The sequence below is a fragment of the Protomyctophum bolini genome (assembly GCF_963924005.1).
Source record: "Protomyctophum bolini genome assembly, chromosome: 5".
NCBI lineage: Eukaryota > Metazoa > Chordata > Actinopteri > Myctophiformes > Myctophidae > Protomyctophum > Protomyctophum bolini.
Window position 1 is genome coordinate 12,405,193 of NC_137866.1, and position 26,106 is coordinate 12,431,298.

At 40.5% G+C, this 26,106-nt stretch overlaps 1 protein-coding gene across 1 annotated transcript in view; it reads left to right on the top strand.

Moving 5' to 3' along the window:
- The first annotated feature begins 157 nt into the window (after positions 1 to 157).
- ctnnbip1 (catenin, beta interacting protein 1) overlaps positions 158 to 26,106 on the top strand; it is a 34,832-nt gene continuing 8,883 nt past the window's right edge. The window contains exons 1-3 of the mRNA XM_080763661.1: positions 158 to 281; positions 10,088 to 10,202; positions 13,685 to 13,775. Of these exons, the coding sequence (XP_080619787.1) occupies positions 10,107 to 10,202; positions 13,685 to 13,775 (187 nt within the window). The 5' untranslated portion in view covers positions 158 to 281; positions 10,088 to 10,106. The remainder of the gene's footprint in view (positions 282 to 10,087; positions 10,203 to 13,684; positions 13,776 to 26,106) is intronic.

A 26,106-nucleotide genomic window follows, 5' to 3' on the forward strand; every position in this document is an offset into this window, starting at 1 on the left:
ATGTTTAGGAGTAATATAGTGTACTGATCCATTTGAGGAGGATTTTTGGACCCCCCTTAATGTTGTTTTTTGTGAAGAAGGCGCCCCCTAGTGGTTATGAATGAGCATTCATTCAGCGGTGGTGCGTGAATCACACACACATCGCCAGTCAGTCAGAGCGCTGCTGTACTGCCGACTGGAGGGATGTGACCCCGGAACGGAACAGGACGCCCTCCTCCTCCTCAAACACAACACTCCATTCAAATACAACACAGAAGAAAAGAAAAACTGGACCAGGAGGGGTAAGATAAGAACCCCATAAATAATGTGGCATTTTCTCAACAGGGACACTACCATGAGTCCAGTGTTTAAACGGTAATAACACGTGCTAGTATTCCTGGGTTAACACTTCTTCTGCTCGACCAAGCGGTACCTGGACTGGTTCGGCACATAGGAAGTTCATTCAGGCTTTTGTCTCCAGCTTGCTAGCGAGCTAGCTTAGCCTTGTAGCATTGAATGCTTTGCTTGCAGACTGACTGCAGAGGTGGATATTATCGCGGTTTCTTTTGAGATGTGTATTTCTGTGTAACGCTTGTGTGTAGGACCGTAGGTATAGTTGCAATCTCCGGATTTATTTACAAAAAAACAGGCATTGTCGCGCCTGTCGGGACATTTAAAAAGGCTTCAATGTGCTACAATCAGTGCTGCTGTAGCATGGTTGGGCAGACTATTCCATAATGTTAGAAACCCCTTTGGAATTTCCATCCAAACGACCAAAGGCAACAACCAAAAGTCTTCTGTTAATCTGTTCACAGTTTCAACAAACAGGTTTTCGACTTGGTTAAACGATAAGGATAGATAATGTGTCTCTTTAAATCGACCCTCACTTAGCATGTAGGCTACGTACTCGTACAATTGAGTTTGAAACCAGATATTACACTGGATAAATATTTACCAGTCAGCTAAAGGGACATGCTAATAATGTCTCCCAGTAACCGCCTCACTGGTGTGGCTGCCTCACATTTATTTTGGAAGGGGGGGGGGGGGACAACGTTTGTTCAACTTTTACTTGAACCTGCCCTGCAGTCACAAAATACTCAGTGATTTGAAGTGGTTGGCCTCCTCTGCCGTTCGTTCTGCTACCACATCAATATCAATGTAGAATGTACCGTTGCATTTTCTATTTTTGTCTCCCACTTCACTTTCCCATGAATATAATTGTGCTGCACGTCTGCCTTCTCCAACTGTCAGATGGCTGACAACATGTTCAGCTGTGATTGAAGCTGGCACACTGCCTGCTGCAAGAGGGTATTGCCGGTTGAGTGTGAGGGGTTCGTAGAATCGTTGGCCGTGGGCTGGAGATCCAGATTTTCCTGGCATGTATCAAACTTGGTTATGTCTCTCGGTACTCAAGGCTGTCTTGTTTTCACATTCCCCCAGCTGACTGGATTTTGGAATGAGATTAGGGCAGGACCATCTCTTCCTTGTCTCCACATGCGTGTGGCAGCCTGGCAGGTGCTCTTCTTCAGTGGCTGTTCAGCCCCCAAGGGAGCTTCAGCAGCCTCGGAGAGGGAACGGCTAGTCCGTCTCTCAACCTCACCATACCTTAGCTGTTTGGCACATAGCATACACTTGTCAGCCTTGTCCAACATTGTGCAGCAGAGTAGACTATTCTGGAGTGAAGTGGTGTTGAAAATCCATAGAACCGTGGGTATATCTGATCATGATATATATGTCCCAACCAAAAGTAGTAGTGTGTATTCATTGCATTCATGGTCATTGCATGCCTAAAAGGTTTCAAAAGAACACTTTTAGCACAATGTAAATAAAGTACATTTGGCCATTAATATAGAGTGAAACAAGTTACATCCCTTTTCTCCACCCACTCACTGGCAGCGGTGCTCACAAATCATGTGACCTATCTATTTGTTGAGCAGCTTGAGCTAGAGAATTTTATTCTGCTGAATTGCCTGCATACGATGTATGCTTGCAGGCAATTCAGCAGAATGGCCTAGGAGGCTGGAGCTGCATCCAGAGAGTGAATATCCCAGAATACCACAATGTCTTGGGCCTGCCTAAAGATTCTTTAGGTTCTTTAAGATCTCATCATTCTCATGTGAAGTTTAAAGAATGAAACTGAGAAACTTCACATGAGATGAGATCCTTTTCATTTGAGAGTTACTTACTTAATAATTTATTCTAATTCTAATTTTACCTTATTTGACGTTATTGTTGGACCAGGTTACATACAGTTTCTTGCCAGCTTTGCACTAATGAGAAATATACAAATTACAAATGTATTGTTATCATTTCCAAGTTACTTACTCAATAATTTATTCTAATTCTGATTTTACCTTATTGGATGTTATTGTTTGATCAGCTAACATACAGTTTCTTGCCAGCTTTGCACTAATGAGAAATATACAAATAACTATTGTTCCAACAATGTATACCAACTATAATTGGCTTTATTTGACTATAGCACTAACTTCACAACACACAATTGTATGCCATACCTTGACGGTAGGTCTTTTGAAATGTTGCAGTCTTCTCCCCATGGGACCAGCTTAAAGCAGCAGCTTCTGTTTCAGCTCTTCAGAGAGAGAGAGAGAGAGAGAGAGAGAGCCCATGTGATGCAAGCAGAGACATACTGAGATCATAGACCATATTCCAATATGTTCAGTTCAGTTGTGTGGGCTTCCTGGCGTACATTGGGTTGTATGCAATTGAATGTAATACAAAAACTAGCTTATTTAACCACATGAATCGTACCATTCCTATTCTGGGGCTAACATTGGTGAAAAATGGTAAATCCGTTTTTTAGATCATTTTATTTTTGGTGAAGATATTTAGTATAGAGAGAAAACAGGAAGGGCCTTGTATAGAGCCTTTGGGAACCGCGTCAACTACAGAATAGGGTTAAGTGGTCATATTTGCCAGTATTGTCTAACTGTAAAAACCTGATTTTATGTTCAAGTCACTCACTAGTCAGTTAAGATGACCAGTTAAATGCTGTAAGCCATCACTGAGATGGTATGCCTGCAGCAATGTACATTATTTAGCCTAGCTCTAGTGGTCGTGGTTTGATAGCTTAGTCATTGCAATGTTTGAGCTCTCTGTATGTGTATGAATATACTTTACAAAAAATGTTAGCAGTTAAAACTGTTCCTCTGCATTGGCACAAGGTATCAAAATGTGAACTATGCTGTCAGTTGTGTGATATACTCTAGTGAGGACCTGATGAAAGATATGCCGTGGATCGAATAATTGTCTAGTTGTGGTATTATTAAGTCTGAATTTGGGCTTGGTGGGTTCTACATGTTTTAAATGATGCCTTCATTTAACACAGAACCCACTGTCAATGAGCGTACATTAACTTTCCAGTAAAATAGGAGCCACGTCCAGCTGAAATTGTTGGAACAGCAGAAGATTTAAATCCACCCAGGAATCAAACAATGAACCAAGCTTATATGGTCAAGCAGGATACTTTGAATTCATGCCTCACGTGGTGACAACAAGACATGACCTACTTATCAATCATATTTTCACAATCCAGTTCATCACCATTGTCCCCAAATACTGTGGCCATTGTTGTGGTAACTGTAAATGTGAGGAAAAGGCGTAGCACAAAGACCGCAGGCAGACATCCAGTAGGACCAAGCCAGAGCCTTTTTGGCCCGCAGCGTCTGCATGTCTGCCTCTCGCTGATTCAGCATCATGCATGTGAGTTGTACTGGATCTGCAGAAATCATTAATTCTTGTTGATGAGTATTATTCTGTGTGTATGTACTCTACTTGAACACATCCCAAAATCGGGAGAGCATCTGTGTCATTTAAAAAAAAAAGTGAAAAATGTTGAATCATTTTCAAATACAAATTTCTTTGGAGAACTACCCTTTTAGAAGGCATTTGTAGACTTAATAGCTAGCTTAACAAAACATGTTGGCCAGGTTTCATGACTGGAGTGGATTAGCCAGTGATTTTCAGTTGAAGAGTGCCCCCTACGGAGCATACAGTATGTGTTTGTGACTCGGACACTGTATGCATGTGTACCCGCTGTGGCACAGCTGCTCCGTAGAAACATGCCTAGTTGTTGGCAAGTGAGCTGGCAAACGCAGTAGTCAGCCTACTTCAGTTTCTCACACATTGAACTGGGTCATCGGACCACTTCACTACAGAATGCAAGTAATTTGTACCTCTCAACCTCTTCTCAGTGAAACCTACCGGTACTTTAATATACCGTACTCAAGGTACCATGAAGATCAGGCCTTTCGTGGCATTTGTGTAAGGCTAAGTTGGCTCCAATCTGTGTCTGTCTGTAAGTCAAACGCAGTAGGCACTAGGCAGCCTACTTCAGTTGCTCGCACATTGGCCTGCGTCAGCACTCAGCTGACCACTTCGCGGCTAAATGCAAGTCATTTGTACCTCTCGCCTTTTTCTCAGGGCAACATGCTTTTGCCGTAAGTATCGCATCATGAAGATCAGGCCTTTCATGGCATTTGTTCATCAGGTTTTAGTTCCAGATGCAGTGTCTGTATTGTGTGTGCTGTCAGCAAGACAACTGGAAGTAATCAGTTACTCCATGGTGTTTAGAGTTAATAATGGGGTCAACAGGTGAACTGGACTGTGTGTGTGTGTGTGTGTGTGTGTGTGTGTGTGTGTGTGTGTCATCAGTCAAGTACACTGTAGTGGTCCTCCTGGATCCCATGCGAAAGCCTATCACATTGCAAACTGTAATCTTGTGCGGCAGACCTTTATTGCACTCGATGGCCCCTAGGGCCAAGTGTAAGGGGAGCACACACACACAGTGTTGAAAATGCTCTCAAGTAATTTTCCTCTTATTCTGGCCCTCATGTTGAGGCTCGTACGAGGCCATATGTAGCGCAGCAGTTCCCAACCCTTTCTGGGTCATGCTGACGGTCCACTTGAAAATGTGTAAAATGTTGCCGACCCTCCCATTTGACCACTTCACATTGCATTTTCAGAGCATGTTTATCTTCAATTATCAGTGCACGGCAACTGGTACGAGAATCAGTCACTCGCTTCCCGGACAGTCATTTGCTGTAACTATAGAAAAATGCATATGCACATTGTTGGACACTAGACACTGAGGTCATAAAATCACTTGGCTCCTGGAAAGTTAGACATGTCGTCCTGCTGGAGGAAACCATGCAAGGCACCAACCTGCACATCAGGAGCAATTATTAGGGGTTCAGACTCCAGAGTCTTGCTCAAGGACACTTCGACACCAACTCTGGTGGAGCCCGCGTTCGAACTGGGAACCATGCAGTAACGGTTACAGTTCCCATCCGGTCACTCTACCCATGAGCCACTGCCGTCATAAATGCAATGCATCCTATTTTGCTGTGTACAGATTAGAGATGGCCTCTGTGTGTTTTTCGTTGGCTCCCACAGCTTCAGTATTTGCAAATGGCAATACAGAAATTTGACCAGGCTGCCTAGTAGGGCTGGGCAATTAACCCAAATTATAATGAATCCGATATTAGAACAAATAACCGACTTAATCTTAGTCATGTATGTTAATCATATGATTGATATATTTTTTCCCCTTCTGCTCTAAATATCAATGAATCTCGTGCGCAAGTTTTTTCGTTGATTGATTAATTGTGTAATTGAGGATTTGTTTTATTTTTTATAATTGTGATATTGAAATCATATGGCCTAGTGCCTAGCATGTTTCAGACAGTTCCCCGGAACACAGCCCACTGAGACCAACATCACAACAACAGTCCAACATTGGCACACACAGGGGGTTTAGACCCAGATCAGCACTAAAGAAAAGCCTTTGATTATCACTGGAATATTAGCTGCTGTAGCTGTACGTCTCTGAAGCCTGCCTGAGATTCCCCCAGGGGGATTAGTGTTGAGTGAGACAGCCCACCATCAATGCACAGCACGTGCACACAAGAGCCTTTGACTTGGTTCTTACAGTTTATCAAACAAATCTTAATCAATTATTTTTTTAAAGATCGTTATAATAAAGTCCAATAGTGAAAATTGTTCGTGTTCAAGCTCACAGGTAGATCGGTTATTCTGTGGGACACTATTGTACAGCAAAGTATAAAAGGGTTTAAGTGGTTAATCAGACCTGATATAGTTAAAATATTATATTAAATCGATTAGGATTTTCTTTTTCACGTCAATTTGTTTGGTGTATTTAAAAACATCTAAAAATGAAACTGGCTTCTCGGGGGGCACTGGCTCAGGAGGAGGTACACCATTACCGTTAACACATGGTTCCCAGTTCGAACCCGGGCTCCCCCAGAGTTAGTCGAAGTGTCCTTGAGCAAGACGCTGAACTCCTAATTGCTCCTTATGAGCAGGTTGGTGCCTTGCACGGTTTCATCTGTCATCAGTATATTAATGTATGTGATAAATGCACCATTTACCATTTATTAAAATCGAAAAAGTAATCAAAAGAATAAGATCGACAGTTTCTATAGCTATAATGTTATAGCAGGTTCGTCTCAGTTATTAATATCCTCATATATATATATGTTTTCATAATTAGTCTTCTGTAAAATGCAGCAGATATAGTTCCAAACAAGGGATGGACTAGAATGGACCTTGTTTTGCTGAAGTAGCACATATGTGTCTAATAGGAGAGAGAGTACGTTTGGGGGTTTTGTTTTGTACTGTAATTCCCCTGGAGAATCTATTCTGTTTACACAACGGCATGAAGAGAAGCTAGGAGTCAACTTGCAGGGGAATTAGGTTGTTTTATTTGTTGAGCAAGGCTGGGTGTAGTCCTACATTAGAGAGCCAGACCGATATATATTGCCCATTATTTTTTTAATCTGTATTGGTTTCGATTATAGGTTTCTATATTGATTATAGAGTTCTTTCAAAATTGCAGATCTACAAGGTCACTACACATTGCATTTGCGATTAGATGTGTTGTGAGCTTTTGAATTTTATGTTTTTGAATAACTTAAACATTTGTAAGATTGGTCGTGGTCATCAGCCGGTAATTGACAGTGTCTTGAAAGAATCTCAGTAAAATTGTGTGCTTCAGATAAGTACAAGTGACAATTAGCCTATTATATAAAGGCTACTTTCTCACTGCAGGTAGGTTATATTATCTGACCTTTTAGTGCAGCCAGCCTGACATAGGCAAATCATTTGAGATGGTTTTAAATTAGGTTGATTTCATCAGTGCAGGAAAGTTTGGAATTGCATAGCCAGTTCACCGCGTAAAGAGTCCCCAACTATGCAGTTGATTCTGCAGCCTGTTGTGCTGTTAGTTATTACTACTTACAGTATGTCTATTTTGGTAAATCGCTCCTCCCTACCTGAAGCAGGGCAAACACAGTGACGATACATTGATACAACAATGATCTTTGAGAGCATCCTCCCCTTCCTCAACCTAGCATTGTTTCTTCTTTCTACAGTCTGTCCCCGTGGAATTCTGAGGAGCGAGTTTTTATTTATTTAGCTCTTACACAAGACATTCTTTAGGATGTGTGGATATATGAGATGAAAATAAATCTGGGTGGCTGTGGCAGCAATAAGGGAGAGTCTTTTCAGTAACTCTTTTAGTAACTGAGCATTGATTGTATGATATACTGTATGCTCTTTTTGCAAAAAAAAGACACCACACAATCCTTGCCTGGAAGTGTTGGCCTAGACCGTAGCCCCAAGGATGATCTTGGATAGGTTCTATCAAACCCTTTATTCTTGATCAAAAAGCTAAATGTTGACATTGTGAAGAAGAAACCAGAAAACATTAGAAAATTAGCACCCTCTGTGCATCAGAAGCTAACGGAATATGTTATAATGCATGGGTGCATTTTTATCTTGCTTCATGTGTAGTGTAGGTCTCTCTCTGTCTGTCTGCCTGGAGTCTTGGCCCTCCCATTTGTCAGAAGTAGAGAGTGGGGGAGACATGATCAAACGTGTCACTGACTATCACTGCCCCCGCCAACCACCCATCACCACCACCACTGCCAATCCCCAAAGGTGCACAGAGCGACTGAACTGACAGGGGCTAGCTCTCTCCATCTTTCATGTCTTGCTTTGAGTCCTCTGGGTTGCTTTCCAGTTAAACTCTGCCTGGCGCTCAATTTGCCATGGGTGGTTCCTCTCTGCAGGCTTCGACTCTCAATGTAGAAAGCCATTGACAATGCTGCATTACAAGGCACCGGCTCACACATATCGACTTAAGGGCACGCCGCACGTCAAAACAGCCACCTCCGTTATTTTCAATGAACCTATCGCACACCTGCGGCGTCCGACGCGCGTTCACGGCTCGCCTGACGCTCCGATACGCCACTGTTCTATTGTCCAGGCGTTGCCGCGTCGCTGCGCACCCGGTGTGTGTCAGGCTTTATGCTCCGTTTATGATGTGGTTTGAACACAGCTGAGAGGAGAAAGTCAACCAAAGAAACGCAGCTAAAGGTTGCCATACTTCACATGGACTGTCGCCAGGAGTATGATCCCCTGCTGATCTGAGCCCGTAGCACCCACACTCCAGCCAACAGAGCCCCATGAATCCTCCCCTGCAGGCTTTAGGGAGGAGTGGTGAGCCAGCTTCTCAATTAAATAAATATAACCCCACATCAAACAGGCTGTCAACGTGCATTAGTGGTCCTTTGTATAGATAAGAGGCCAAAATAAATCACCAGAACTATCGTGGTCTCTGTGCCCCCCCCATGGGCTTTTTATAGGGTATTCTTTTTTTAAATAACCCCCCTGATTTGCATACTGATATTCACTCCCCTGAATCACTATTTTATTTTCAGTTAATTTCCTGAATTATTTTCTCTGGTTGTGCAAGAAATTCCATTAAGATATTTCCATTAGTCAAATACAAGCTTTGGCATTAGTGAATAATCAGACCCATACTTTAAAACCATGTCTTTTTGTCGGAGGGATCTGATGTGACAGCAGCCACCCCTTGATCAATATGCCATCGCACAGCAGGGCTGATCCCTTGTCTGTCATTTCATTTGCATTAGCAATGGCAGCTCCTTTCATCGTCCTCTCTATGCCTGCACTTTATTCCCCCTCCTTGCCTGTAATTTGTATCTCCGCATCGCAGACTGACAGTGAAAATAGGTCATTAGTAATGGGGAGAATAAGAGATAGAAGGAGCAGGCAGGGGCGAGATCTATGAGGAAAAATGCCATGCAATATTAATGAGAGCCATTTAGCATTTATGCTGTGAACTGTGAAGTGCTGTGAAATCCTGCTCTGTGGATGCTCTTTACTGGTCAGCCCTCTAAAGTCCCATCTCATTAATGTTTGGATTATATGGAGCTTAACCAGTAAGCTCTATATACTTTGTCGTACAACGAATAGCAAAAATAGTGGATCTACAAGCTCACAATGTGTCACATTACGAGGTGTGGTAAAGCTTGTATATTGTTTTTTTCCCCTTTTTTAATGTTAGAAATTGTTATCCAATGTTCTAATGACAAATTAGGTTGAAAGTGGTTAACCGAAGTTCATCAAATTAGCTTATTGCTCGCAATGTTCGGTATCATAATCCCTAATGGGAATGCTTCAACACTGGTTAATCGGACAGATATGAATTGATCAATCAATAATCAATCAACTTGGGCGCCCGCTGGCCAAGTGGTCCAGCCACATATGGCTTTGGCCTGACGGCACGTTGTGTGTTCGAGTCCCATTCATGAAGACCTTTGCTGCATGTCTCTCTCCCCTCTTTCCTGTTAATCTTCACTTGATACTATCAATAAAGGTAGAAAAATAACTAAACTTTATTGCCACAGAGGTAAAAGAAAGGTGAAACTCAGGATCAACGTTTGTACTGTAGTTCAAGTAGTAAAAAGATAATTGGAAGTAAAGAATGGAAAAAAAGAGAGCACACACAGCCTGAAAATTGCAGAATGTTGAAAATATGTATCGTGTCATTCAAAGAGGTCCATAATCACATGTAATGCATACAATAGTGCCAGTAGTCGGTATCTAAAGGAATTGGAAGAGAAATAATTTGACACTGACTCACAGCTAATGCATAAATGTATCAGGCCCATATTAGAGCAAGCACAAATAATTGTGCTGCCTGATGAGATGCCTGTTAGTGATTTCCTCCTAATGGTGGTGGATGTCTTTGTGTCTGCAGAGCTAGCGGAGCAGGGGGGATGAACCGCGAGGAGGCCCCGGGGAAGTCTCCTGAAGAGATGTACATCCAACAGAAAGTGCGGGTCCTGCTCATGCTCAAGAAAATGGGTTCAAATGTAAGTGCATTGTACTTTGAAGTGAAGAAACCGTGGTCACAATTAGATTTCAGCTCAGTCTTTAGGTCTTAAGCGCTTCATGTGCCGGCCTACTTGGGCATGACGCAAGTCGGGAACGATGCAAGTCAGGAATACCGTACAGTATTTGTTTCTAAACATTGAGATCTGTTTCATGTAATTGACTTCCAACACATCCCCGGCGGCCGGCCTAACCTGTTGTTTTGTGGAGCGCTGGTTTCTGTAGTTTATTAGAATAATCACACTAAACACAAGACATGTACTTCATGTGCCTCATGTGTACAGACTGAGAGGATACAGTTTATTAGAATAATCACACTAAACACAATACATGTAAACACTGTAATTAAACTATTGCCTTAACCTGATTAATCCCAGTCAGTAATCTGGTTAAGCATGTAAATGTTTGAAAGACACCTCTTGATTACCCCCCCCCCCCCCAAATCATCTAATGTTCTACAGGATGTTCCCAATGACTGGCTGTCATCCAGAATTTATATAAGAAAATTAAGAACGGTAGCTTTTAAATGTTAATTCCATGTTGATCATTGACTGTGCTTAGCATTGGATAACTCAATGCAACCCCAATGTCACGAGGAGTCCATTTCTGCAATGTCACAGTAGGGCTGGGCAGTGTGATGTAAAAGTTATGTGTGGACCAAACACCTATAAATTATGTAGATTGTAGATTAGAATTTCTCTATACAAATACAAAATCTTGTCTAAATTGTATCACCATAAAAACGTTGAACATTATATACAGTATTATACCAGTTACCTCCAAATGTATTGGGACAGCAAGGCAGATTGCAGATTCCTTTGTTTTTGCACTGAATTATTTTGGATTTGAGTAAAAAAAAAACTTGTGTGAAGTGAGCTGTGCCTTTATCATAATGATGTGCTTTAGCCTTTATTATGCCATGATCCTCATTGTCAATATTGAATCTCCACTTGCACAAATCATCCAAAGTGATACTTTCAATGTGGTAAAACATTCCATTTTTTACCTAGAAGTAAATTTATGTTTTTACAAACTATAAAGTACTACTACATGTCACTTTAGAGACCCCCGGTGACAGACTTGGGTATTTCAGAATACACAGTTTTTCTCCCAATAATCAATGAACTGTCATCTCACCACAACTCTCATATTTTGGTGATATTAAAAGTTAAACTTTCTGCATGGTTATAGGGAGTAAAACAGTGTGCAGACTTTATATTATCATCTATTATACTGTATGTCCTCTATTTAGCACCTGTATGATCTTTGGCAATTGTTAATTATCTCTCTCATCCATAAAGATGGAAATATTCCATAACTTCATTTGTCTGTGTCTACTGTTAAATCAGTCTACAGGGCTGAACCTCCTGAACTTCTATAGAGATGTTTCTTTTCAAATTGCACACACAAAAATGGAACTCACGTCCTTTTATAGAGCGCTTAACAAATGTTAAGCAGGTTTTAAGTATGTCTACTCGGGACAGCAGACACACAAACAAACACAGGTTTTGTGAATTTAGATTAGATAGATGGATACATAATTATAATACCTAAAGTTAGTATAAGTGACGTTTTTGGTTCTAACTACCGGTAAATGTTTTTGGTATCTACTGTACTCTCGTAACTCGGGGTTCTCCCCTTCTCTCCAGCTCTTTAATAAACACAAAATACATTTTCAGGTGGGCTGCCAATTTTGTCCAATCAGGAGAGAGAGTATCCATTTATCAGCTTTTTTGTTAGTGTATTAGTTCAAATTGTGTGCCAGTACTCATTTCTTTGTGTCATCACTTCCAAATACACTCATCCTCCTGATTAGATCAAAATGGTCTCCTGACCTGAAAATGCCTTTTCTGTTTATTAAAGAGCTGGAGAATTGGGGAGACCCCTTTTACTGAACCAACACAGTATAGCAATGAATGATATGAGAATATAGAGCTATTTAACACTTAGTTAAACAAAACAATATCACAATAATATTTGGTAGTGTATCCCTTGCTTGCTATAACTGCATTACGCACTAACGTCACCAAACTGTTGCATTCTTATTTTGCCTCTCCCTTTTACCGCAGTCCCTTTCATTTGTTTGTGTCAGCGTGCCCCCAATCTCCTGTTTAAGATGTGAAATGCATCCTTAACTAGGTTAAGGTCTGGTGATTGACTTGGCCAGTCTAAAACCTTTTCCACTTTTTCTCCCTAATGAAGTCCTTTGTTGTGATTGCAGTGTGTTTGGGTCATTTTCTTGCTGCATTATGAAGTTCCTCCCAATTACTTAGGATGCATTTCTTCTGCGTAAGACGGCAGACAGAAGGTTGTTGTGCATTTCAAATTCTGAGTTAATTCTGTTGCTGCTACAATCATTCATGAGTTACATCATCAATGAAGTAGGGATTTAGCAATATATTTTCCATCGGTACTGACAGATATTTGCCAAAAATCTTGATCGCAAGATCTGCCATTGGTCAGGCTCTATTAATGATAAATATCCCTGCACACTGCTGAGTTTTTCGAATTTCTAGCAGCATTCTTCTGCCGGTTTTAGGAAAAAGGTGCCAGTCTGCAAGGACTTTAAGCCTTAAGAATTTTTTTAATGTTCAGTCATGTGGAAGAATTGATTTTTGTGGCTACCTGGAATATGAACAATGTCGTGTGGTGTACTACAGCATGTTTCCACGACAGGCAGACAGCACACTTTCTTTATGGAGAGACACTTGTTTACAGCACATGTATAACACAACAGCTACATGAGCAGTTGAGAGGTGGTGGTGGTCTGACTGCAGGTGGGATTTTACTAGGTTTAATCCATGGCCAGCAAGCATTTGGATTTATGTATTACGTATATAAACCCAGTTACATTTCTATTTTTAACAAATCTTTAAAAATAAACCAAAGGCTTTCTCTGAAACCATAGCTGATAGACATCTAGTTCATCACATTTCCAGAAGGAAAAATGACTGTTTAACTTACTTTATTTAGATTAGATGCTTTATCACATTCCATACACGTTTACACAAAAATAACCAAGTGCTCATCCCTGTGTTCTGGGATCCCAGCTTCATCCCAGCTCTCAGAGTGTTATCGTATCTTGAAGGATGGCACAGTCTTTGTCGCATCTGACTACTCAAGTTAAATGACACATCTGACCTTCAGCAAATATGTCAAATGCCAAATTTGACATTTGTGTGCCTGGGCAGGCACTGTCCTGACAGCAGTACATCATTCATGTCGACTCGTAAGTATTGTAGTCAGATGCCTGAGGTCATGGCAGAATCCCTGTCAAAACGGTCTGTCAGTTCAGAGCCTTAGTACAAAATGCCCTGTGAGTCCAATCCATTGGGAGAGAGTTATTATTCACATGTAACTGTCCGTGTTCGTTCAAAGGAGGTCAAAGGTTTTCCTTTTAGGATGTGTTTTTGCTTTGCGTTAGTGTTTTATGAACTCTAATCACTTTCTCCCTTGCTTTCAGCTCACGCCGAATGAAGAGGCTTTTCTCCGGAATTATGCAGGCGTGGTACACAGTCAGATGAGCCAACTACCGCAGCACAACATAGACCAGGGTAAGGCTCCTATTGGGGAACACACAGTCGGACAAGTAAAGCTCGTTCAAACCCAGACCACAAACGCTACCTCATCTATCCTAAAGACTATTCTGCACCCAGAGCTCAGACTAGGGAAAGCCTGTCTATACACACACACACACACACACACACACACTTCTCTTTAACCAACCTCAGAGCCCCTACACCAAGAGGCTTAATCGAAATCCTCAATCTGTTGAGGCCAGTAGAGAGCACTGTGTGATTAGTCACAGAGCAGTGTGTCTGACTGCAAGTGAATGACTCCAATCTGTCATGATCACATCTAGGGGTGCAGCTGTTCATTGGAACATTGGAAGTTGGTTTCACTTACCGGTACATTTAAAACAAAAAAACACTTTTAACCTCATTAGGCTAAAACAAGCACATCCTCATTAGCTGTGATAAAATTAAATAAAAAGCAGCTCTACAAGCTCATAGTTTATATGCCTTTGATTCAGACACAACTATACTCCAAAGATAGCAAGGTTATATGTTTAACCAATATGATATCTACTAATTGGCTGAACAAGGCACATGCGAACAAGGCACATGCAAACAAGCTAGACACAAGAGCACGCTACAGAGCTTCTGTTTTCCACCAGACTTTTTTTACCTTCCAACTTGTCAATGTTTCTACCACAAGGTGGCGGTATATTAATACAAATCGAAGTGTATGCTGGCTCACTGCCACTGCAGGTAACCGCCTCTGCAATCAGCAGCCAAGCTGTTCAAGGATTGTGATTGCCCTTTTCTTTCCGAAATCAAACGCAACTTATCAGCTCCCTTCCAGGCTCAGTCCAAATCCAGCCCTCAGATGAGTGTTGTAACTCCCCACTGGGCCTTTGGTAGTGACCTTGCTGGGTCTTAGGCCCAGGCCAGACCCATCTTTTATTATAGCTTTGGGGGAACTAGCACTGTGGGAAAATTGCCTGCGACATGGTCCGTACCTGAATGGAATCTGTGTAGGTTTTCTGAGAAGGGGGGAAGAGACACATTTTTGGCAGTGCCTATGAGATTATGCGGTACATGATTTGACTGTCCTATGAACAAGGTAGCAGGATTAGGTTCACGGTTATGATGATGATGGCAGGTTTAAGGGTAGGCAAAAGAAATGCATGCTGAGATTGCTGATCTTTTCCTCTTGCCCATTTCTTCTTCTCGATTCAATCCATATATAGCATTAAACTGTGTCACTATTTAATTTTAGCTTTCATTTCTTATCTTTAATATAAAATGGCAAAACATAACCGATCTACAAGCTCAACGGCTGAACTTTTGTGCTAACAGCGCCTTGCAGCGTACCTTGTGACATGTTGTGAGCTTGTAGATCTGCTATTTTCACTGAAATGGTTTCAGTAAGTGTGTTCAGTGATGTGACTTAGCTGTGTATCACTCCCATGGAAAGGATCATTAATTATGAACGGGGGTGACTCATCAAAGGTGCATAGAGTAATATGCATATACCTTACAAAGACAGACTAGGTTTAGTGCCATTTGCAAACTCCACAAACGCACTGATAAATGATTACTGGTTACTGTCTTGTCCAAAATTACACTGCGATTACAATAAGTGGTGATTGCTATGATTTAACCACTCTTTAGAATTTGCAGCCCTGGCCTAGGCGGCTAGCATAGCCGTCTGGGCACCTTAGCTGGTAATCCAGTCTGGCAGTGTGCCGCGGGTTCGACTCCCGATCCTGACGGCCTTTACTGCATGTCACCCTCCCATCTCTCTCCCCATTTCCTGTCAGCCTACTGTACCTATCCCTCTTTAAAAAATAAATAAAATAAAGGCAAAAGCCACAGAAAATTATGAAAAGAAATGCAGCCCTCTGTTAAATGAAAATGTATGTCTCCTCTACAGTGGGATCCTGTTCAATGTCGAGGGTAGGAATAGGATAGAGATTCAAAGATGCATTGTTGTTTTTCTATTATCATTTCCCCCTCCTATTTTTCCCTTTTTTCTCCCAATGTTGTCATTCTGACAATGCTCAATCTCCCTTTTAATGTAGTTCGTCATGCTGAGCCCTACTGGGAGGGTCTAAGCCCCTCCGATACACATTAATTCAATAGCTGCTTCTTTTCACAGTGACCGAATTATATTTATGGAAATTCTAGCTTTTTTTTTTTAGACATTTATGCTATTCCAAATAGTTTATAATAAGCAAAAGCCTTACAGTATGTGACTACTCTTCATATACTATATGTAAGGGGGGGGAATAAATTAGCTGCATTTTAAACCCATACCATTGTGTATACATGATTAGTTCACAATATTATAAGCACCTGACTTCCGTTCTCAAAAACACTAGTATTTGAGGTTCCACTCGACTGCAGCTCACATCCTTTTTATTATATATTTTTTCCATCATCATAACATGACCTTTGCTGTACAGCAGGTTCTGACTGCTGTCGTCCTCTCAAATAGATCATCACACAAGCCAGACCGAGGCCGTATGTGATTAGCCAGCAGTACCCAGCCAAGGCTTGTCTGTCTCTGTGTACACTGTTTCATTAGTATTACTATTACCTACCGTCTGCACCACACGCTGCCTCAGGCCTTGCATCAGTCTCCTGGTCCCAGTAACAGCTTGGTAAAGGACAGTTGAGCAAAACATGAGCATGATGAAGAATTGCAGTGTCTACCACGCACAGTTGAACAGTGACTGAAGAATCAGTCCGTCAATGTGTCAGGCATGCCGAAATATTATTACAATAGCGTACTCCATATATGGCGATTTCCGGGTTTACCATAAATCCGCCTATCCGACCGACTCGACAGCACTCCTTCGGGTCGTCTGTGATTTGCACACTGAATTTGAATTTCGACGTCAGTCAATCGGGCGGTTCTCGAGATACCTTAGACAGCAGAGACTGTATCAAATGTCAGACGTGGCCCTATCGATCCAGTGCTTGGAGGGTACTAAGGATATGATGGAAATCTGCTCTGATATTGACACAGTACAAGGTTAATCTGCATTGAAAAAATGCTATGTCCTTCATGCAAAGACTGTAATGATTTTCCGTATTCCTCCCACTGCAAGTGTTGCTGCTTGTACATTGGAAAGCAATAACTGCTAGTTAGGAATAGTATAAGAAAACAGAATGCCTGGTCACATCATTAGAAAACGTTGCACATACATTCTGTACGTTGTTTATTTGTTTTCAGACAAGATGAAACCAACTTTTGAGACTGCTAGTCATACATTTCTTTTAAGTCTTTGGGTCAATGAATTAGCATTTCAAATGGTTTTAATTGGCTCATTACCATAAATGCAAATACAGTTTTTCTTTTTTCTTTTTGCAATTTTAATAAGGCCTAAGAGGAATTGCGAAGCAGAGTGCTTTTTCAAAAATGCTTTGCAGCCAATAATAAATACCTTGATGGAACTGAATTCTGGCTCCGAAGAGCAGAGGATCGAAGTGACTAAAAATGTCCTTTAAAACAAATGCCTTTTTCGAAGCTTCATGTGAGGTCATTGGCCTCGGGGCTTACTCATGTCCGTTCTGAGCTGATGAGGAAACTTCACTCCTCTCAAAAGGACTTCTGAGGGGCATAACAACGGAGAGCTGTGGATGGGGTTTCCATAGCAACTCGAGTCATCCCAGGAAAGGAAAGCTCCCTTGTGGGGTTTGGTGGCGTGGCGGCATGATGCGTCACTGGGACACGGGAACAGGCCTCATTAGGGGGGCCTGGAGGCAAGCTGCAGAGGTAATTACATAGCCAGGGTGTGATATTCCAATCTCTCTCGTCTCATCCCACCGAACATACATTGCTTCTGTCTCGATTCACATTGCTACTGCCTCACGCAATCGATGAGCTATCTTGTTTCCTTTTTGTCTGTCTTACAATCCCTGTATCACACAATCCTTAAACCTGGCTTTTATAGTGACACAAAGGAGGGGCCTGTCTTTGTTCAGCTTCTTGGCTGGGATAAAGTTGTATTGATTGGACATTATTCATTTTGTTATAGTCGCCTAAATCTGAGATCTGCAGTACCGGCGTCATTTTTCATTTTTGGCTGTCTGACCCCATACGCTAAATTGCAAATTCCTCCTTTAAAATGTTCTTAGACCCAAAATATGGGACATACTGTACACAAATGGGCAGGGATTAGGGACGGGGGATTGTCGCATAACACTCCTCTGGCGCCAAAGGATTGTCTTCATTATGAAAATGGATCCAACAGGTTCACAATAGAGATCTTTGAGAACACTGATCCTTAAAACCCAAGGATTTAACTGGCATATGGAAGTCCTGTACCCATATAGCCCCCTATGTGTTTACTGTTTACCCTTGGTTTGATGGAGATTCATGGCCACATGGATCAGATGTTTGAAGCTGAATTTGAATGAATCCAGCTTTAAACACTAGTAATTCTATTATTGGAAATAAATTAAATTAGCCTAAATTAAACGCATGTCATAGTCCTATGAAGTTGGGCCTGTACAAAAAAGAGTTATAGATTATACAACGGGTTGTATCGAGGAAGCAATCTAGTTGGTTGAAAGAGCCTTCTAGCCGTACTTTAACGCACGTGGAACACACGTCAAAACATAAAAATCAGCTGCTCTGTTCTGCCAGAGCGGAGCCGACTGGGTTCCTAGGCTAGCGAGTTTCTTGGGACATTTGTGGTTGTAGTGGCCACTGTTTTAAAGTCGACTTGAAGAGCCACATGCATGAATAGTATTTCCTAACCCGCCCCAGCTATTGTTCCTATGAGGGGAGTCCACTCCACTCCTTTATGCTCTCAGCTGACCCTGCACAGATTGTGACCTCAAATGCTGTTGCTACTTTATCTAATAACTGCACTGCACCTAACATGGGAGACATTACATGCCCTTTAGCCGCTCCTTCTGGGACAATGGTACCTTTACCCATAGAGCTACTGTAAATTAAATATAACTATGCTAGTGTGCTTTAACAATGCAGCTTGAAATGAACTCCCTTTCTGTTATTTCGAAAAACAATTCATGTTTCCTTAATCTGGAGAGGTTTTATTGTCCGTTTACAGACGTTTGACCTACTGTCTTATGTTGCTTTGTTTTGTTTCCTGCTTATACCAGTAATATATTAAGTGTTTTTAGACCCAAGAGAGACTGTAGACATACTTGACAGGTCTGTGGGTTAGTAAACATGTCATCAGTGATTGTGTTCTTTGTTGGTACATGCACTCATGAGAGTATGTCTTGGGTTCAGATCTGGTGCGTAACCAATCTCTCTCTCTCTCTCTCTCTCTCTCTCTCTCTCTCTCTCTCTCTCTCGTGTCATTCACCACCGGGGGGGGACTATTATTATTATTAATTTATTTTGTTCTCATTTAAATTGATAAATTTTAGTTTAATGTCCTTGTTTGATTTCCTTGACTTTATTGTCCAGAAATTAAAATGGCATGTGGTGCAGCAAGACATTAAAGCTAAAAGGATAACGCAAAAATTCCTGGGGACATATATTTGAGAGTATTGAATGTAGACTACAAGTATTTATTTTGCATAAATCTGATTAAACGCCAGCTTCTCCAGCCATGGAAGCCATGTTTGCAGTTGGTAACTGGTAGCGGAAATGGGGAGGATAGTTTGTAACTTTGCGTGCGTTACACCCACCCGGGAAAATCCTCACTGTTGGGTGACTTCATGTGTATTGGTGGAGAGAGACAAGTAGTTGTCAGTGGTTCCCAAATAATAATTTGATGTGTGCCTCGAAATGTATATATATATTTAAATTTGAACTACTTTTCAACCCAACATCCCTGTTTTGGGCAGTTATAGTTACATTTCAATTTAATTTATGTTCTTTAAAATGGTGTTGAGATTTTGACTTGATCTTTAGTGTGCGCAGGGCTCGACGCTTAGCATTTTACCAAGTAGCACGTGTGCGCCTAAGTTGAAAGATCTAGTAGCACACAAATTATTTTAGGAGCACGATGAAAAATGATGTATTTTTAAGGGGCGCTAGCCCCTCCTACATACAGCCTTTGTCCCCACACATCTCAAAATGAGCCATTGACAATCAGCAGAGAAATTACGTCAACATTCTGCTAAATATGACATAAATTAAACGCCATTGACATTGAAGGGAAAATGTATGTCATATGTAAACGAGCAAATCAGCTAACCAATCACAGGCAACAGGCATTCTGATTGGCCAGTATGAGATGATATCTGATGATGTATGATGACATCACTTCACATGGGTGTGATTTTTTTAATGAAGTGATATGAGGTAGGGGTGGAAAATAATGTCAAAATATTATATCACTATCTTTTCAGCAATTATCACAAAATAGTGATATTCATCATGATATCATTGTTATGTTTGTTTTCATATAATCTATATAATCAATTTGTTTTATGATAATAATTTGTAGATAGATCGATAGTAGCTCTGTTCCATACCTCTAATACGTGCAACACATTAGAGCTATGGACCAGAGCTAGATAGATAATATGTTGCTCATGGATGGATAGACAGGCTATCCGTTTTTATCCTGCTGTTCTATCATGTTAGTGTGACATTCAGACAGTGCAGAGGCTGCTCGATGGTGAATTAGTATTGTAACATTCTCCTTGGCTTTGACTGACTGACTGATATTAATGGTAATCCAGCCAGTTCGGTCATTCGCATTATCATTTATGCTGGGCACACGCTTTTGTAAGCAAACGCTAAGCAAGGGTTGTTTTTGATAAACATCAATCCGTCCACTCCATGAGTGTGTGTGTGTGTGTGTGTGTGTGTGTGTGTGTGCGCGCGCGCGTGCGTGCGTGCACGGCTGCACGCTGTTTCACCCGCGTTTGGTTAAAAGTAACTTTGAACATTACAAACAAACTTTGCAAATAACGTGTCGGGGTTCAAGCAATTCCTTCTGAATCTGTGCTATCATGCTAATGCTATCTTCGTCTGCCGCTGCTACCGCGGTGAAGTTGGTTTCAGGTTTTATATCCACCCAGTTGGATATTCGAAAATGTTAGGGACCGTCAATAAATTACAGATTTCAAATTTTAAAAAAATGCAATATCTCCTAGACAAAACCACCTGGACACACCAAAAAATATCACAATGTTCATTGGCCATGCCTACACTATGCACACCCTTTATTTATTTATTTTTTCCTGAAAATGTATTTTTTATGAATTTATGAAATCTAAGAAATTGAATAACTTTTTGGTCACATGACCTTTTCAACAAAATCATTGTTCAAATTATTTTTCAATAATTCCTACATCATGCACACCCTTTATTTTGAAATTATTCCTCAAAATGTATTTTTAATGATTTTCTGAAATCTAAGAAATTGAATAACTTTTTAATCACATTACTTTTTCAACAAAATCATTGTTCATATTATTTTTCAGTAATTCCTACATCATGCACACCCTTTATTTTGAAATTATTCCTCAAAATGTATTTTTTATGAATTTTTGAAATCTAAGAAATTGAATAACTTTTAGGTCACATGACCTGTTCAACAAAATCATTGTTCAAATTATTTTTCAGTAATTCCTACATCATGCACACCCTTTATTTTGAAATTATTCCTCAAAATGTATTTTTTATGAATTTCTGAAATCTAAGAAATTGAATAACTTTTTAATCACATTACTTTTTCAACAAAATCATTGTTCATATTATTTTTCAGTAATTCCTACATCATGCACACCCTTTATTTTGAAATTATTCCTCAAAATGTATTTTTTATGAATTTCTGAAATCTAAGAAATTGAATAACTTTTTAATTACATTACTTTTTCAATAAAATCATTGTTCATATTGTCTGTCAGTCATGCCTACATGATGCCAGTGTTTCCTGCAGGAAAAAGCTTTGGCATGGTGCTGGGCGCGGGGGGGCCTTCTGGCGCGCGGGGTTGATTGATTCATTAATGAATCAATTAATTAATAAGATTAATAAATTAAGATGAATTCATATTATTGCTCTTATATTGCTATTGGAGACACTGGGGGAACACTGGGCAGGCACTGGGGAGGCACTGAGGGGACACTGGGGAGGCACTGAGGGGACACTGGGGAGGCACTGGGAAGACACTGGAGAGACACTGGGGAGGCACTGGGGGGACACTGGGCAGGCACTGGGGAGACACTGGAGAGACACTGGGGAGGCACTCAGGGGCACACTGGGGAGGCACTAGGGAGGCACTGGGGAGGCACTGAGGGGACACTGGGGAGGTACTAGGAAGACACTGGAGAGACACTGGGGAGGCACTGGGGGGACACTGGGCAGGCACTGGGGAGACACTGGGGGGACACTGGGGAGGCACTCAGGGGCACACTGGGGAGGCACTAGGGAGGCACTGGGGAGACACTGGGGAGGCACTCAGGGGCACACTGGAGATACACTGGGGAGACACTGGGGAGGCACTGGGGAGACACTGGGGAGGCACTCAGGGGCACACTGGGGAGACACTGGGGAGGCACTCAGGGTAACACTGGGGAGGCACTGAGGGGACACTGGGGAGGCACTGGGGAGATACTGGAGAGACACTGGGGAGGCACTGGGGGGACACTGGGCAGGCACTGGGGAGACACTGGGGGGACACTGGGAGGACACTGGGGAGACACTGGGGAGGCACTCAGGGGCACACTGGAGAGACACTGGGGAGACACTGGGGAGGCACTCAGGGGCACACTAGGGAGGCACTAGGGAGGCACTGGGGAGACACTGGGGAGGCACTCAGGGGAACACTGGAGAGACACTGGGGAGGCACTGGGGAGACACTGGGGAGGCACTCAGGGGCACACTGGGGCACACTGGGGAGGCACTGAGGGGACACTGGGGAGGCACTGGGGAGGCACTGGGGAGGCACTCAGGGGAACACTGGAGAGACACTGGGGAGACACTGGGGAGGCACTGGGGAGACACTGGGGGGACACTGGGCAGGCACTGGGGAGACACTGGGGAGGCACTCAGGGGACACTGGGGAGGTACTGGGGAGCCACGGGGCAGACACTGAGGAGGCACTGGGCAGACACTGCAGGGCAGACACTGGGGTGGCACTTGGGGAGGCACTGGGGAGGTACTGGACATTTCATATCACACACACACCATGATTCACTAGCCCTCTTAAAAAAAGACATCATGCACACCCTTTATTTTGAAATTATTCCTCAAAATGTATTTTTTATGAATATTTGAAATCTAAGAAATTGAATAACTTTTTGGTCACATGACCTGTTCAACAAAATCATTGTTCAAATTATTTTTCAGTAATTCCTACATCATGCACAGCCTTTATTTTGAAATTATTCCTCAAAATGTATTTTTTATGAATATTTGAAATCTAAGAAATTGAATAACTTTTTGGTCACATGACCTGTTCAACAAAATCATTGTTCATATTGTCTGTCATTCATGCCTACATGATGCACACGCTTTATTTTGAAATTATTCCTCAAAATTTATTTTTTATGAATTTCTGAAATCTAAGAAATTGAATAACTTTTTAATCACATTACTCTTTCAACAAAATCATTGTTCAAATTATTTTTCAGTAATTCCTACATCATGCACAGCCTTTATTTTGAAATTATTCCTCAAAATGTATTTTTTATGAATTTCTGAAATCTAAGAAATTGAATAACTTTTTAATCACATTACTTTTTCAACAAAATCATTGTTCATATTATTTTTCAGTAATTCCTACATCATGCACACCCTTTATTTTGAAATTATTCCTCAAAATGTATTTTTTATGAATTTCTGAAATCTAAGAAATTGAATAACTTTTTAATCACATTACTTTTTCAACAAAATCATTGTTCATATTATTTTTCAGTAATTCCTACATCATGCACACCCTTTATTTTGAAATTATTCCTCAAAATGTATTTTTTATGAATTTCTGAAATCTAAGAAATTGAATAACTTTTTAATCACATTACTTTTTCAACAAAATCATTGTTCAAATTATTTTTCAGTAATTCCTACATCATGCACACCCTTTATTTTGAAATTATTCCTCAAAATGTATTTTTTATGAATTTTGAAATCTAAGAAATTGAATAACTTTTTAATCACATTACTTTTTCAACAAAATCATTGTTCATATTATTTTTCAGTAATTCCTACATCATGCACACCCTTTATTTTGAAATTATTCCTCAAAATGTATTTTTTATGAATTTCTGAAATCTAAGAAATTGAATAACTTTTTAATCACATTACTCTTTCAACAAAATCATTGTTCAAATTATTTTTCAGTAATTCCTACATCATGCACAGCCTTTATTTTGAAATTATTCCTCAAAATGTATTTTTTATGAATTTCTGAAATCTAAGAAATTGAATAACTTTTTAATCACATTACTTTTTCAACAAAATCACTGTTCATATTATTTTTCAGTAATTCCTACATCATGCACACCCTTTATTTTGAAATTATTCCTCAAAATGTATTTTTTATGAATTTCTGAAATCTAAGAAATTGAATAACTTTTTAATCACATTACTTTTTCAACAAAATCATTGTTCATATTATTTTTCAGTAATTCCTACATCATGCACACCCTTTATTTTGAAATTATTCCTCAAAATGTATTTTTTATGAATTTCTGAAATCTAAGAAATTGAATAACTTTTTAATCACATTACTTTTTCAACAAAATCATTGTTCATATTATTTTTCAGTAATTCCTACATCATGCACACCCTTTATTTTGAAATTATTCCTCAAAATGTATTTTTTATGAATTTCTGAAATCTAAGAAATTGAATAACTTTTGAATCACATTACTTTTTCAACAAAATCATTGTTCAAATTATTTTTCAGTAATTCCTACATCATGCACAGCCTTTATTTTGAAATTATTCCTCAAAATGTATTTTTTATGAATATTTGAAATCTAAGAAATTGAATAACTTTTTGGTCACATGACCTGTTCAACAAAATCATTGTTTATATTGTCTGTCATTCATGCCTACATGATGCACAGCCTTTATTTTAAAATTATTCCTCAAAATGTATTTTTTATGAATTTCTGAAATCTAAGAAATTGAATACATTTTTAATTACATTACTTTTTCAACAAAATCATTGTTCAAATTATTTTTCAGTAATTCCTACATCATGCACACCCTTTATTTTGAAATTATTCCTCAATATGTATTTTTTATGAATATTTGAAATCTAAGAAATTGAATAACTTTTTGGTCACATGACCTTTTCAACAAAATCAGGTTAACCCGCAGGTTAATATCAACTGGCGGTTTGAGGGCCACATGTGTCCCCCACCTTCATAATGTAAATTTGACATGGAAATGCTTCAATCTGGTGCACTTTGAGATCAAAATTAAGAAGCTATAGATCTATAAAGAACTACACACATCACATTATATTATTATCATCTTTACTGTGCTATTGACTGAAATCAACTTCACCTGTGGGCTGTGGGCCACAGGTGTATTGAATAATGCAATTTGTACATGCATTCAACTGCATGTGGCATGTGGCATATTATCAACTCTGTTGTGTCTTGTGTCAATGAGATCTATAACTAGTTTTTGGATAGGGCAGGGGTGGAACACTTTGATGATGGAGACTCAGAGGGAGATATATTCCACACTCACTCCAGAGGGCCACAATGCATATAGTAAAAAAAATAGCTGATCTACAAGCTCAAACTGCGACACATTTTGATCTAGTAGATCTGCTTTTTTTGCTCTTTTTTTAATTTAAATTCTGAATTATTTTTAGCTATTTCTGAATTGAAATCTTGAAAAGTAAATGTTTTATTTAATTTCAAATACATTTATATGTTTTTACTTTTTATGTTACATTTAGGAACTTAAATGGCATAAGACTAGTAGACATAAGACTAAGACTAGTAGGCCTACTATAGTCATTAAGCTACTAATATAGACTGAAGTAATTAAAGCGTTTGCATGTGTGGAATTGTAACAGCTGAAATCAATAATATATCAGTATTCCGATATTAACCTCCGGGCCGCATTAGATGAAGGTGGGACCACATGTGGCCCTCAGGCCGCCAGTTGATATTAACCTGCAGGCAGCATTAGGTGAAGGTGGGGCCACATGTGGCCCTCAGGCCACCAGTTGATATTAACCTGCAGGCAGCATTAGGTGAAGGTGGGGGACACATGTGGCCCCCAGGACGCCAGTTGACATTAACCTGCGGGCCGCATTAGGTGAAGGTGTGAATATTAACCTCCGGGCCGCATTAGGTGAAGGTGGGGCCACATGTGGCCCTCAGGCCGCCAGTAGATATTAACCTGTGGGCCGCATTAGGTGAAGGTGGGGCCACATGTGGCCCTCAGGCCGCAAGTAGATATTAACCTGT